This window comes from Tachypleus tridentatus, chromosome 13 (genome assembly GCF_004210375.1).
Source record: "Tachypleus tridentatus isolate NWPU-2018 chromosome 13, ASM421037v1, whole genome shotgun sequence".
Taxonomy (NCBI): Eukaryota; Metazoa; Arthropoda; class Merostomata; order Xiphosura; family Limulidae; genus Tachypleus; species Tachypleus tridentatus.
In genome coordinates, this window is record NC_134837.1 from 94,516,027 (window position 1) to 94,532,669 (window position 16,643).

Sequence of the window (16,643 nt, forward strand, 5' to 3'; positions counted from 1 at the left end):
TAAGATATTTATCACAAAGTAATTCTAAGTTCCCTGATTGATGGGTTTTTGAGAAGGAAATAAATAGTCTACACATAACGAGCCAAAAATATAATATTTACTGCCATATCTATGATGGACCGTTACTTTTACTGAAACACAAACTATTTTCTCTCCAAACGCCCGAAGTTGAGATCCTATTCCCGACTAACTAAACTCAAGCTACCTGGACAGACTTACTCAGAGCAAAGCGTGATTGTTTTTAATTCAAACGTAATGGAAATTGTAACCTTGGTACGCCCATTGACATACCAATGGAAGAGACTGCTTTCGACATCCATACATAAGGCGCAGTTCTAGAGCCATACCTTCCACGAGTAGACAGATACTATTTCAAAGAAGAAATAAAAGAACAAATCTAGCTAGAATGAGATTAACTAAATGATTTTTTTTCACTACATGTTATATACAAATTGTGGATACTTTAAATAACTGAAAGCTTTATCAAAGCAAATCTTTATCAGCATAAGAAGGTAGATGTATGTTTGTTTTTGAATTTCGCGCAAAGCTACACGATAGATATCTGCATTTTCTAATTTAGCAGTGTGAGACTAGAGGGAAGGCAGTTAGTCATCACCACCAACGGTCAGTTCATTGGCTACTCTTTTACCAACGAATAGTGAGTAAGATTGATGGTTACTTTATAACACCCCTACGGCTGAAAGGGCGAGCATGTTTGGTGTAACAAGGATTCGAAACCGCGATCCTCAGATTGCGAATCGAATACCTTAACCACATGTCCATGCCAGGCAAAAGAGATAGAAAATGTATCTTTTACGTATCACTCTTTGCTACCCTCTTTAAACGAGAATTGTTCTTAAGCTGACAGTTAACGTTAGCTTTAAAACTATTGAAATCTATACTTGCATATTGCACAAGAACTACAATACCATTTATTTCACCTTTTTAAAAATACGTGCAACACAGATGACATAACCCTTCAACGAAAATATATAATGCGTTATCACATTTCAAAACTGCCTTTCGACAGTAATTGTATGATACAAATAATAAACATTTCGTAAACGTGAAATAATATAAGGATAGCATAGTATCAAAAAATGTAAAAACAAATATGGAGATGGCATAGTTATAAATAGATCATCCATTCAGTATTAAACTTTGATATTACACTGTAAAATGTACGAGTACAAAATGGTTCAGAGGTCAGTCAGTTCGACTGACCTCATAGCAAGAGTTTGTAATACAATGTAATAATCAAGGCATGTTTTGACTCAACCTAGGTTGTTTGTTAGGCTCTTAGTTACACTACATTGATGCCTACCATGATATTATGATGAACAGACACCATACCAACAGTAAAGAATATACAGCTTTCAATTGCAGTAATAATAAAGTCAAGAATGCATTTTGCAGTGTAACATTAAATTTTAATATTGAAGGTAATCTAAAGTTAATTTATGTATAGCTATATCATCACTATATTGTTATTTGCATTATTTTTGCCACAGCCATTTCTACTTAATTTTACATTCACAAAATATTTGTATCGCTTGTGTGGTTTTGTTTTTCCCTCTGTCTGAACGTTAGTGTATTTTATGAATGTGCATAAGAAAGTTTAATTGGAGCACTGATTTTTGTTTCACACTTTCGCTTCATACCTTATGCGGGGGTTGGTTCCCTACAGACACCGATTTGTGTAAAAAGCATTGAGTGTGTTAGATGTTGTTCCCAAGTGTCACAGTGATATGTCTATGAATTTATAACGCTAGAATCGAGCCTTCGATTCCCTTGGTGGGCAGAGCACAGATAACCTATTGCCTTACTCTGTGCTTATCTACAAACAAACCGGTATTTTACATGTTGCATTCGTTATTAGCTGGTAATTTCTGTTTCACCCTGTAACCAAGCTTTTTAAAGGAATATTAGATTTCTGTAAGAAAGCCAATATCAAGGTGTAATAATGATATTGTTTACACCAGAATTATGATTTTTTTAAAATTACTGCTAGTTTTTACAACTTAGTGATGACAATGGCCAAGAGCACATGAATTGGATCTAGGTTTAAACTTATGTTAGCGATAAAGTAGTTGTAGTGCTATATTGATTGAAACAAGAATAAAGATGAACAATTTAGTGGGTTGGTCACTTTCTGGTTTGGTACCTTGACAGTGGCTTCTTGCCTTGTTGTGTGAAGAAACAAACGTTAGCGAGTGGCAACCATTATTTAGAGCGAAAATTTCTATCATATTGATATTTTAGCGTGTATGTATTTATGCCTATTGAGTACCTTGGCCATCCCTATAAAAAGAGTTTACTGACTCTGATACTAATTCCTTCACACTAATAGAGACGGGTGAAATTTTCCACTGTTGACTTAAAATATATATAGAAATAAGCTTTAGTCTTTTTTTTTCTTTCACATTAAAGAAATCAAACATTTTGAATTTGGGTTTATTTCAGAATACATGCAAGATATTATCACTGTTTGTGAAATTCCTGATTTTTTGTGAACGGAGTATAAAAAGTCCCCCGCTAGTACAGCGGTATGTCTACGGATTTACAACAATAAAATCAGCGGTTCGATTCCCCTCGGTGGGCTCAGCAGATAGCCCGCTGTGGCTTTGGTATAAACACACACACACACACACACGTAGTATAAAAACCGTAAATCATGGGTTTGGCGAAACTGGTTGCAATTATTACATTTATTATTTATTTCGGACGATTATCCGATTTATTATGTTGTCTACCCCAGCACAGCAGTAAGTCTAGGGATTTACAACGGTAAAATTTGGGGTTCGATTGACTTCCGTGGACTTAGCAGACAGACCGATGTCGCTTTACTGTAGGAAAACACTACCATTTATTGTTATGTTCGTTACGTATTACTGTCTCAAATAACCAGAATTTTGAATTTGAGCTGAATAGTTAATTAAATGTTAACATGTACGAAATTTATGTAATTTACCAACGAGATCGATACACATAATTTTCATTTCTAACACAAATATATTTTATATACAAGCGTTAAAACAATACAATTTGTAAAAACAGTTATTACTAGTAGTTATTGCAGATGATGGTTTACATACAACAATTTTACAAACTTACAAACTGTACTGAGTCTTATACCTGGTCTCCAACTGAATATTATATCGATGGTCCAGATCCACGACGAGCAAATTAATTCCAAGTTGATATTGTTACGCTTCGCCTAAGCTGAAGCTGTCTTTTTCTTGACGGGCCTAACACCGAGTACAAGCGGACCCCTCCCAGCAAAGATATTTAATGTTCTCGTAGAAATAATAACATCTGAAGTAATGCACTGCATATGTACATTTTGCAATGTTCGAAGTTTGAACATCTCTGGTCAAATTATGTAGTTTTCTTATTAATAGACGTTAATCAGAATTATAGCTTCCCAGGCCTATAGCACACTGACTTCTGCAGCTCAATAATATTCTCTCTCCCATGATGATGAGAAACCCATTTGAAGTAAATATATATTCTTAAGACGGCTGGCATGGGTATTGAAACTTTAATTAAAATAAACTAAAGAACAACGTTTCAACCTTCTTATCTTCAGGTTAACCTACTGTTCTGAAGAATGTTTGAAATCTTCATTCATGTGGAACGTCTCTTTAGAGAAGTTCATAACATGCTAGGTAGTGAAAAGGACATGAACTGTGAGGCTTGTCAAGCAGGCAGAGATACTTCTTGTTTGTTTGTTTGTTTTTAGAATTTCACGCAATGCTACACGAGGGTTATCTGCGCTAGCCGTCCCTAATTTAGCTAGAGGGAAGGCAGCTAGTCATCACCACCCACCGCCAACTCTTGGGCTACACTTTTACCAACGAATAGTGGGATTGATCGTTACATTATAACGTCCCCACGGCTGAAAGGGCGAGCATGTTTGGTGCGACGGAGATTCATACCCGCGACCCTCAAACGACGAGTCGAACGCCTTAACCCACCTGGCCACCTATAATCTACTTAAGTTTCTACACAGCATTTCTCATGACCATGTTCTTGCTCTTAAGTTCACCACCTGATTTGATTCTTTGAGCTTGGGAGCAAGAGCATGGTCATGAAAAATGCTGTGTAGAAACTTAAGTAGATTATAGGTGTTGTTCTAAGCTATTATTCTGGCAAGTCTTAAAATGTTCCATTTCAAAACAAAGTTTACGTTTCTAAATACTTTACCTCATATGTTCATGTAATCTTGATTGCGTTCTGTAAGGCCCGGCATGGCCAAGCGTGTTAAGGCGTGCGACTCGTAATCTGAGGGTCGCGGGTTTGCATCCCAGTCGCGCCAAACATGCTCGCTCTTTCAGCCGTGGGGGCGTTATAATGTGACGGTCTATCCCACTATTCGTTGGTAAAAGAATAGCCCAAGAGGTGGCGGTGGGTGATGATGACTAGCTGCCTTCCCTCTAGTCTTACACTGCTAAATTAGGGACGGCTAGCACAGATAGTCCTCGAGTAGCTTTGTGCGAAATTCCAAAACAAATAAACAAACAAAAAAGCGTTCTGTAAATATTCAGTAAATAGAGAAATTAAATGTATAAAAGAATAATTCAACACTTTAGTTATGCATGGTTAACAGTGTGGATATAAATTAAGATACCTAAGGAATGATAGCTAAGAATGATACTTATATTTCTGCCTTAACTTGTTAACTATATTAACACGATTATTACACATCTGAGATTGTGTGTGTGTTTTCTTATAATAATTTGTTTGTTTGTTTTGGAATTTCGCACAAAGCTACTCGAGGGCTATCTGTGCTAGCCGTCCCTAATTTAGCAGTGTAAGACTAGAGGGAAGGCAGCTAGTCATCACCACCCACCGCCAACTCTTGGACTACTCTTTTACCAACGAATAGTGGGATTGACCGTAACATTATACACCCCCACGGCTGAGAGGGCGAGCATATTTAGCGCGACGCGGGCGCGAACCCGCGACCCTCGGATTACGAGTCGCACGCCTTATGCGCTTGTCCATGCCAGGCCCATTCTTATAATAAAGCCACATCAAGCTCTCTGCTGAATCCACTGTTGCGTTGTCAGTCCGTGGACTTACTTCTATACCAGCGGGGGGGATTTGTATTTTTCAAGCTTTCACCATGAAAACTATCGGCTGCTTACCACACGTTACGTTAAAAGTTCATGATAAATATATCAGTGGTAAGTTTATTTAGGCAAATTACCTTGCATCATTTGAAACGTAACATCATAAAAATTTGTATCTAAGTGCATAAATATATATATTTATTTATATAAATGTCCACAATTCTTTTTACAGAGATGTACTCATTTAGTAAATAAATAACAGGATAAATGTAATGACGTATTTATAATACTGAATGATTTTTCGGAACTGACATACGTAATTCGTCACTGATTACCCTTATTCATATTGTACCCTTGTTTCTCTGTATTGTTATTTACACATTTTTTATTCGTAATTTTCATGAAATTTCAAAATCCTAACAACAACGCTCCGTAGCAAATATTTATATTAAGGCATTGAAAAATGTAGTTTATAACACTTACCTCTTCCTGGATTGCAAAGCTTTTTGAACAATTCTAATATACAAATAAAACAGTATATTAAAATGTCCATCCATCAAGTGTTTCGGTTTATTTTATGCATTATGGATACCTATGGGACGTTACTTATGGTGGCATGCTGTCCTGTCACTTGAGGAAATATTTCGGAGTCGGAAATCAGGTGAATCCACTTGCAACTTTATCCTTGATGATTCTCTGGAAGTGGTCTTGACAGGAACTCTGGCTCTTCAGCAAGATAACTTTCTGTATGCAACTTCTTCTATGAAATCACACTTTTGACCATTCTTTTTCTAATGTACTTACAAAAACAGTCATGGTAAATGACCCTGATTTGACATCATACTTCCCATATCTTGCTTCAAAGATGTCTACTTGTAATGTTCTCTAGTACTGACATTACATGTGTAGTTTCACATTTTACAGTGTCCCTCTTAGACTTTATTCAAATGTTATGGTTAGTTGTGTTCGCAGCCCTATTGATAACGTCTTTATTCTTCATATCCATGAAATTTTTCCAATTATTAATTTTTCAGGAAATTCTGTAGTATTTGGCTCCACTATAATCCATTCACTCGATGTATTTCCTGTATGGTACAATAACTATCCTCCTTTTCATTAATAGAAGTTCAACCTCTGGAATAATTGTTATACAGTTCACAGGAATTTCCCGGTCGTAGACTGTGAAGTAATTTGAAGCTAACAAGTCTCGCATCCCCATTCATGCTTCTACGTAAAGTCAAGTCACAGCTTGACACTTCCTTTGTGTCCTATAGTGATGATAACTTTTAATTTTCCTCTTTCTGGAACTATAAGTCCATTTGCTGATTGTAGCCATCTTCTTTCTTTATCCATGGAGGTCATTTCCACCTTTCATTAAGAAGTTGAGCCCAACAGTTGTAACTTTAAAACTATGATAGACTACTATACTGTAAGACTTTCTGTCAACAAACCCATGGACCCTTGGACTCTTTTTTTTTTTAATATGAGCTTCTTATCTCATTTGAGATAAATGGGGTAATTCCAACTAAATTTTGACCCATAATATCAACTATCTTCCATTGATTTCCAAGTCTTAAAGTTTCGACTTTCGATTGCCCATAACAGATTTGTGTATTTTAATATAGTTTTATTCTCTGAAAACTCTTCAAATTTTCTTGTAACTTCAAAGTTAATTTTCATTTGTGTGGGTGAAATTTGACTTTTATCTATAACGTAGTTAAATGTTTTCTTAACTTCACCAGTGAGCAGTTAGTGAATAAGTTTGCTCACGGGATAGTGAAACATAGGTTTTTATCTGTTATACGTTCCATTATTATTGAGTAAGGGCAAGTTGACAGTTAACTTTGTTGTATTGCTCTTTGACTTGAGATGTTCTCTCTTCATACATTATTCTCTCTTTTTTACATGTTAGCCTGAGTCACAGGATAGAATACACGCATTAGCAAGAGAATATTATTTAATAAAGGATTTGTTGCTTTTGTTAATTAGGTCAACACCTTTTCAATATACATAGAAACACACAATCACTTGTTTTGTACTGTGTAATAGTGCTTTATTGCTTACTGAAACAGTACAGATTTCAATTAAACATTGGTTCCTCATATACATGTGCTCTTTCTTCTTTTTTTTTTTTTAATTTCGCGCCAAGCTATTTGAGGGCTAGTCTTCACCACCAACTCTTGGGCTACTATTTTACCAACGAATAGTGGAATTGACCGTAACATTATAACGCCCCTACTGCTGAAAGGGCGAGCATGTTTGGTGTGACGGGGATTCGAATCCGCGACCCTCAAATTTCGAGTCAAGTGCCTTAATCAACCGGCCATGCCAGGCCACGTGTGTACGTACTGTTTTAATCTTTGTGCCTTAACTATTACAATCACCGACGAGATCCTCGAACCTGTTATTTTTTCTGATTTGTACTTTTCTGTTTTACGCCAAATCTCCAAGATATCACAATGAGCTAGTATTTATACTTGATTTGTATGTATATTCTCACAATATTCATTCGAATAAGAACTGAAGTTTTTTGTTCTGTCATTGTTATTTTTTGTAAAACATTGTAGTATATGGTTTTATAAAGAATTCAAGTTTAATTATTAAGTTTTTGCTGTTGTATACGAAAACAGCGCCAAACCAATTACTTAATTCCAATGTGAGTTAAACGTGCTGTACGCTGGATTGGAAAGTCATAGTGGATGGGAGAGAAGAAGTAACTACGAGGTTAGAAACGAGTGCAACTTGGTGCTAACGTAGTCTGCTAATTAGTTACACACAACGAAGATCACTGGTGAAAGTGAAGGCATGAAGTGCATGGGAAATTTAAGAATAACGTAATTTGGGTAAGTAAGCAAAAGGGGTCAGATGTTAAAAGTTAACAGTTCACTTATAATAACATATTTAACGTTATTAATTTAATAAATAATATCATGTTAGTGCTATTACCATTAGTATTGCAGTTTGAAAAGAGAAATTTAAGTAAGATACGAATAATTATAAAATTTTATTTTCCTAGATGTTTAAACTCTTGCATGCCATGGTTAAATTTTAAATGTTTTGCTTTTGTTGTGGATTTTAATTTTAATTAACTTCTCTGAGACTGTGAGAATGAGATAGCTAACGTCTGTTAATTTTATGAATAAAATATTCTGACAGATAAGAAATCCGAGCCTGTACAGATTCGTAACATTACATTTGTGTACTGCAAGAACACTCTATTTTGTATTTTACAGGCGCTAAAGTAATGCGGCTATACGAAAATAAAATTTGGGATCTTAAAGTCCAACTATGTTTTGTAATCAGTTTAATTGAATTACTTGATGCAAGTTAGTTGAATAAATTGATAAAAACTAAACTAACGTTTTGACTAAACTTCACGTATTTCGGAATAAAGCTCTTTAAGAGTTTTGCATAAATTAAAAGGTATAAGATAGTGTAAAGAACTACAAAACTTCTAACTAAAAGTTAAAACCTTCGGAAGGAACATTGGTATTTCAGTGAAAGACTGACTTAATCATCGATAAAACTTGAGCTTGAAACATTTGGTTAAATAGTTGAGTGTGGTAAAAATGAGTTAATAGAACTGTAAAATCTATTTTGGATCAAAGGTTTAATTTAATGTCACTATTTGTATAGGACTGGTGGATCTTTATTTCAGGTGTATAAAATTAAAGGTGTAGTGAAACTGTAAAAGCAAATGTATGAGTTGTAAAATTGCAAATTTGAAATGAGAACTTAGGTGTAATAGTTACAAGTATGATCTTTTAAAGCCCCAATCTAACTTGTGTGGCAAACTTGTCATTTATGTGTTTTTAATTATGTGATGTTTGATGTTCATCTGTGTGATAAATAAATGCATATTAAGGATGACATATTTTGTTTTGATTATTACAACTGGTGAAGAAGTGGCTTCACTAAGCAAGATTTTTTTTATATATAGAATGATTTATTCTAGCTTTAGTATAGTTAAAATGAATAATTTTTGCAGATTTAACAGACGAAATATAATTTTGTTTGATTCTGTGAAAGATACAAGTATCTAAAATTGCTGAATACAATTTTTCATTCAATATTTCCTACATTGTTGAAATTATTAATTTTTTATATTAATTTGATTGTTATGAAGAGGCATTCATTTGTAGCAAGTAAAATTATTTCTTGTCTTTCAGATTGAAGTTTTCTGTACATAAAAATCAAAGAATTTATTTTGAGTATGGACTTCAATCAAACATTAAAGCAGGTTGGAGATTTTGGGATATATCAAAAGCTTCTCTGTGTCTTCCTGATTTTTTCATCAGCTGCATTATGTGCATTGGTATACTTTACTCAGTTTTTTATCATAATGGTTCCAAAACATTGGTGTTATATTGAACAACCTTTTAACTTAAATTTCACTGAAGAGGAGTGGAAGAACTTAACTTTACCAAAGGGATTGAGTTCAAAACTTGATTATGATCAGTGTAAGCAATACAATATAAACATAACAGAAATCCAGCAAAATATTTCTTTGGGATATCCATTGGTATTAGAAGATTTGGAAATAGTATATTGTCAGAATGGATGGAAGTATGATTTTTCATCATTATATCCAACTCTTGCTACCGAAGTATGTTTCTTTAATTTTTTTTAAGGGGCTAAATTCAAAATGTTGTTTAAATAGGGTTATGTTAACATGTAGGTCTTTGTAAACTGTGCTGATAAGGAACTTGCATATCCAAAGATATTTATCATTAGATTGTTTAACTTTTATTTTGAAGGTTTTTGTCACCCCAGTTTTATAAAGTGGTTTAACATAAAAATGTAACATTTGACAGATTTCCAAGTACTTTAATTGTCATATTTGTATTGGTTTTTTGTGTTGACAAAGATTTTGATGGTTGCTATAAGAGAGTGCTACAAATGATTGAATATCAAAACTGTTAATTGATTTAATTTTTTTAATAATACACGTATTAAAGTTTGGCACAGTTTTCAAAGTATGTATTAAAGAACTCTTGTATCAGATACTTAAAAGTTGTGTTTTCAAGATATATTTGGGAAGCTTATGAGAAAAAAAATATATATGTGTTTGTGTGTGTGTATATATATACATATTAATATAGTTATATGCAAGTTTCTAGTCTTAAAAACAATTTAAATAATAAATTCAGTTGTATATTTTATAGTGCCAAAAGGAGGGTTAGTTATGAAATATTTGTGTTGAATGCTTGTTTGTTACACGTATCTCGTAATTAGAATTATGTACTCATTAGAAGTGAAAACAAGGTGGGAGCTGTTTAGCCTTTTTAAAGTCATACTCCATCCAACAAAACATTCCATCAAGTTTACCATAGTCATTCAAGCTGTTATTTCTAGGTATATATCTAATAAATGTATTCAAAACTTTAAATTACATTGTAGTAACACATTATCAGGAAACAATTCTACTAGTTTATAAAATTTAAAAAAAAGATTTTGTTCAAGAGTATGTCTGATTTGGGCTTGCTTCCAAAGCTTAATTACTGTACCTGATTATCAAATTATTATTTCTGTCTACCTTGTTATCAAATCAAGTACAGTCTATGCACCAGATCACACATTTTGTACATGTACATACAACTATGAGTGGTCTTTACATAGCAGAATCTTCATGTTATAATGACTAATCAGCTTTCTCTAAATTTCAGAAGATCTGCCAAGGTTGAAAAAAACATGTTCGGACAAAATACTAACCTAGGGATAAAATAGTTTATGATGAAATTCCTCTTTTTACTTTTGAAACATGTAAATAAAACCTATAGTAAAGCATGTGATAGATGTATATGTATTAAACTTTTTTCTGCAACTTGTGTATTTATGAATACTTAATTTATTTGTAACATAGAAAAATTTAATTATCAGAAGTATACTTCTTATAGCTGCATATATCTATTCTTAAATTTTACTCTACATTTCATCAGACTTGAAATGGATCAAGGCATAGACGAAGAACATGTGCATTGACAAGGGTAAACATTTGAAATTATGCCTTTAGCTGCAGGAAAACTCTAGTTACTAGTTAATACAATACTACAACATTCATTTATATGATATACAAACACTATTCTTTTAGAATTTCATACATATGTATAGGTAACACCATTATCTTTCATAGTATGCTTTGATATTATGAATCTGTATCTATATGTGTCATCAGAATGTGTTGATTATGTTTCACATTCCAGTTAAACTGGGTGTGTGAAAATGACAGACTTCCATACTGGGCTCAGACATTGTTCTACATGGGAACAAGTGTTGGAAGTATTGTGTTTGGTTTCATATCTGACAGGTATGTATGTATGTATGAATATTTATTATAAACTGGAGAAAATAAAATTGATATGGATTTGTAATCACTTGATTGCAGCCTACAGTAAACAAAGATACATGCACAAGTTTTAGTGGTGGGAGGTGTGTATAGTGCTATAAAATGAACTGTCATAAACTAGAACATCTTAAAGGACTTTGTGTTCTTGGAAATAATTATCATGTGAAAATAGTTTTGAAGTTAATTAGTGCAATCTATCAAAATAAAAAAAATAATCAGTTTTACATTTTCCACTTTGAGAAATTTTTATTGTGTTTTCCTCTTATAGCTAATTTCCAATGTCACCATATAAAGGTTGAGTAGATTGTATTAAAACAATAAAGTCCTTGTTACCATATCCTGTCATACTTTAGGTGATAACAAATGCATCTTAATAATAGCACTGCAGTGTGATTTTCATTCCAGAGTACACATTTCCCCTCTGTTTACTTTTCTTCAAGTGTACAAGTGTGGTAGTTTGCTAGTGCCTATTTTAACAGTTTGATTGCATAGAAATCTATAGGCACTGTATCTGGCATCTTGAATGGTATATCTTCATATGGAATAGAATAAATACCCATTTCATCCTTTAGGTGTGTGATTTTCAAAATGAAGATATGATTGGAAGCTTTATGAATATTTTCCAGAAGTAGATCTTTCTTGATTATGTTGTGTACTCTTGTTTGGAGTACGTGGATGATATTTGGCACTGACTTTTATGTTCTTGGATTATTATGTTTTACCCAACACACTTTGTTTACCATTGTTGGGAAATGACTTGGTGAAGGTCTCATCCTAAATGGTCCTGGGTTCCCAAGTTGATATATATTCCTTTGCTTTCCAATACCATTAAGAATAAGGAATATACTTATTTCCAGAATTCTAAATCACAGATCTGAACATATATTTATAATTTAAATGTATGAATATTTTGTGTTAGGAAGGATTGATACATATTCTTTCCTATAGTGGTCAGTTTTTTTAATTTTTTGATTGTTTTTTTTTCTTTTCATTCACTTATGAGATGCCAGACATTGTAAGAATGTATTTTTCACACATTCCATTCCACTGTGACAGTATTGCCTGGGGTTGCCAATTCAATTGTTGATTTGCATATTCAAAGTCACTTTAAAACAGCATTATCAACCCTTTGTATAATTTTTAGCATTCTGTTTTTCTTACAAAAACATGACCTTCTAAAGCTCATTTCATTTGTTTGCCACATCATAAATGACATCCCATTAAATTTCATTTTTATATTAAAAAGACACCACATTTTGTCAGCATCACTGTGGATATTAATGACAGTAAATCATTACTTTCCAGTAGACTTCTGTATACCGTGGACAACTCTGTTTATGCACTATCATTTCATATATATGATGGACTATAAATTCCAGATTGCTCTAAACCTTACTGTCCATCCAAATCTCAAAATATATTGATCTATTACATATTGTTTTATATTTTAAATACTTAGCAACAAATTTTACATTCAGCCAAAGTGAACTGTGATGAATACTATGGCGGCTCTTTGTTTTGGGTAATATTTTGTATTTGTTATGCATTGAAAAACCAGGTATTAAAGAAAAGCATAGTGAAACCTTAAATCATGAATAATATGTTGCATTGATATTTTCTTCTGACATTTGGACAACTGTTACCAATTTACTTCATATTTTGTTCAAATGATGGTACTTCTCCCTAAACACCCATTTTCTACACACCAGCTTATAAAGAAAATAAGCCTGCAGATTGTTGTAACTATAAAATTATAAAAACTTACTGTAACTATAGTAATTAAAATATCATGTACAATCAAATTTTCTGTTAAGAAACTTTATACTAATGAAAACATTAAACATTTAAAAGACAAACATCATATGAAAAAGGTGATAAATATTGTGAAATGAGTAGAAAGATTGAAAACTAAAATAGCTTAGAGAAATTGCTCTTAAACAGAAGTGTTAAAGAATCAAATAGAATTCATTCTCTTACCTATCATCTGAACTACCATAACATTTTGCATATTCTGATAAGGCATTTCAAATTACTTTCACTCAATGATTATTCAAAATATACTTCCTTAAATTCCCAAACAAAAAATCTCAATTGTCCTAGTCCATGCTCAAGTTAATAACACTCCATCACAAAATAGTTATTATTCTCATTGTCAGACTTTCAAATTCATGAAACTTTGATATGTTTTAAATATTATAAATAAAACCACCAAAAAAAGTGCTAAAGATTTACACAACACACACACAATGTAAAAAAAGAAAATGTAACCATTATTATATGTTAGACAAACATAAATGACTCTTAGAGAGCATTTAAACAATCATAAATCTTTTAACAATACAAAAAAAATTGATTCCTGCTTTTTAAACAACCTTTCTCTCAGTAATATAGTTCTCTTTATAAGTTTATATATTTGTGTAAGAAATTGGATTTATAGAAATTCAGCAAATAGAGAAGTTATAAAAGCACAGATAAAGATTAATATATATTGTTTTCACTCAAGTCATATTCAACTGAGAGATTGTTTCTTATTTCTTATGTATGTTATTGTTATTTTAATTTTTTATTATCATTAAAATGTTATTTTTTTTTTTTTGTTATGTATAACATTCATTTCATTCTAATTAGCTCTAGTTTACTAATTAATATTTACATATTTATTAGGCTTAGCATGGTCTGGTGGTTCATGTATCTCACTTTCAGTGTCTGGGATGTCTGATAAAAACCCAATGTGAATATGTTTGCTCTTTCAGGAGTGGGGACATTATATGCAATAGTCAATTCCAATATTCATTGTTAAAGAATAGATTAAAACTTGGTAGTTGGTATGTTGACTTGGTATCTTCCATTAGCCTATCATTTCAAAACTCTGAATATGGCTAGTTCAGATAGCCCTTGTAGCTTTACATGACATGTAACAAAACATATTTGTGAACAATTTTCATTCCCAGGCAACTTTTAAAATTTCTGTTGTTTTTGATGTGTTCTCTTAATAATTTGTCTGTTTCAAACACTTCTATTTTCTGTCCTTTTGCAGGTATTCTGTACACTTTAAAATATTGTTCTACTGCAGTATGCCCCTCCAATCTAAATACTTTGTTTTTGGAGTGAACTATCATAAATTCTCGAGATGTCACTGCAAATCACTTAATTCTCATGCTTTGCACTTCATGAAAGAGGAAGGTCTATATTCTATGAACATGTTAGGATTTTCATTTGTACAACATAATATTAAGAATCAGTGAAATTATTAAGTATGTATTTCATTTTTTATTCTGTACATGTGTGTCCATTGGAACATTTGTGTTTGTTCTTGTAGCTGGAAAATATTTAACATTTAACTCTTAAAATACATACTTTCTGGATCATTTTAAATATGTGATGTTTTAGACAATATTTTTTGTTACAAGACATTAATTACATTTGGTAAAATAAGAGTATGTATATGTAATTTTAATGTCCATCCTATTTTAACTCTGCTTTTATATTGAATAATGTATAGTTATTTCAAATGTTTAAGTTTTGAGTTTTGAATATAGGTTTTGAACTTAGTATTTTCTTTGGGAAAGTACCAATACAAATTTGTTGGAAAAAAAAAACTTCATTAAAATTTTGATGTATTTAACTGATAGTAATTCTTTGTTTTCAGTGTTTGATATAATGTTTAATTTTAACTATTATACCCACTAAATTTTATGTAATTTTTATAATAAACCTTAACATAATTTTCTAAACCTGGTATGGTTTCAGATTTGGACGAAAACCATCCATTATTGCAAGTTATGTGATAGCTTTCTTAGCTGGCATTAGTTCTTCTTTTTCAACTTCCTTTGGAGTGTTTGCTGGTCTGAGATTTTTTGTAGGAGCATGTATTATTCCACTATCGGAAGACCCATATATTTTAGGTAGGTGTTACATATCTCACAAATGTTAATATTTTTTCTTCATTTAATAAACAAATCTTCAAATTCTCAGAAGCACTCACTTTAGAAATGACCTTATCATTTATTACTGCCAAGGAAGTATTTAAGAACAAGTGCTTGTTGGAAAACTGCCAAGTATGGCTCTGTATTTCAAGGCTTCTTGCCAGATTTATGTAATGGGTTAGAACTAGTGTGATTATGCTTTTCATCATAATCAATCTTTTATGTGAATAGTTAGTAATAAAATTTTCAATATGAGTTGCCTACTTCTTTCTTTTTTTTTTTTTTCCTTTTTCTCTCTCATGATTACTTGAGCTAACTTAGTCAACTTTTAGAAAGCAAAAAATTCCTTGAAACTAACTTATCACAGAAAAAGCTCTTAATAAATTAGTTTTTCTGATATTAACTTAAATCTAAACTTAGTTTTCATAGCTTAGCACAGATTTCACCATGAAACAGAAAAGAATGAAGTTAAGTATCAGTATGATCTTTATTTATTCATAAAGTGAGGTTTGAATTTCATAGATTAATGTTCATGTTCTACCCACCTTGGCTTGTGAAAGTAATTACTGCTAAAATAAAGTTAAGGTATATAATTGTTGAAAAAAATAATTAATTAAATAATAGTTTTTTACACTTTTACATTATTTTAAATTACATAATATTGCATATTTTCCTGTTATTAGTTACTGCTAATTTTGGCTTCAGTCATCTAATATCAATTTAGAAAATACATTTTAGAAAAATATATAGATCAAAATTGAAATAATGTGAAAAATGTTAGTAGTGGTACTGAACATTGTATTTGAAATCAATAAATATATATTTCATGTGCTTTCTAGTCTTTGATATATTGTGACAAATTATTTTAATGTCTTGCATGAATCATTTTGTACCATCTTGTAGGTTTAGAGTACATTGGTGTAGAAAAAAGGACACTGGTGATTGTTTGTTGGACAACGGGCTATATTATATTTTCAGTCATCTACCCATGGATAGCTTATGTTGTAAGAGATTGGCAGTTACTAAACATCATCACCATATCACCACTCTTTTTAATTATTCCATTAGGAAAGTAAGTTTTGTTTTTCTTGTACTGTAGTATTGGTTAACTCATAACTTTAGCAGATCTCTTCAACATTTACTTTACTTCTCTGTGTGTATGTTTACACACACATACAAGTATAAGAACCCATCAAAAATGATTGGAAACCAGAGCCTACCAAATGTGAATGCTCCATTATGCATTTGCAATTTTGCTGCCTATAAACATATATAAGAAAAATAAAGGGCCTTCTA

At 32.0% G+C, this 16,643-nt stretch overlaps 1 protein-coding gene across 1 annotated transcript in view; it reads left to right on the top strand.

Moving 5' to 3' along the window:
* Nucleotides 1–7,767: 7,767 nt before the first annotated feature.
* LOC143238087 (beta-alanine transporter-like) overlaps nt 7,768–16,643 on the top strand; it is a 55,604-nt gene continuing 46,728 nt past the window's right edge. The window contains exons 1-5 of the mRNA XM_076478031.1: nt 7,768–7,918; nt 9,245–9,681; nt 11,279–11,382; nt 15,172–15,326; nt 16,251–16,419. Coding sequence (XP_076334146.1) covers nt 9,289–9,681; nt 11,279–11,382; nt 15,172–15,326; nt 16,251–16,419 — 821 coding nt within the window. The 5' untranslated portion in view covers nt 7,768–7,918; nt 9,245–9,288. The remainder of the gene's footprint in view (nt 7,919–9,244; nt 9,682–11,278; nt 11,383–15,171; nt 15,327–16,250; nt 16,420–16,643) is intronic.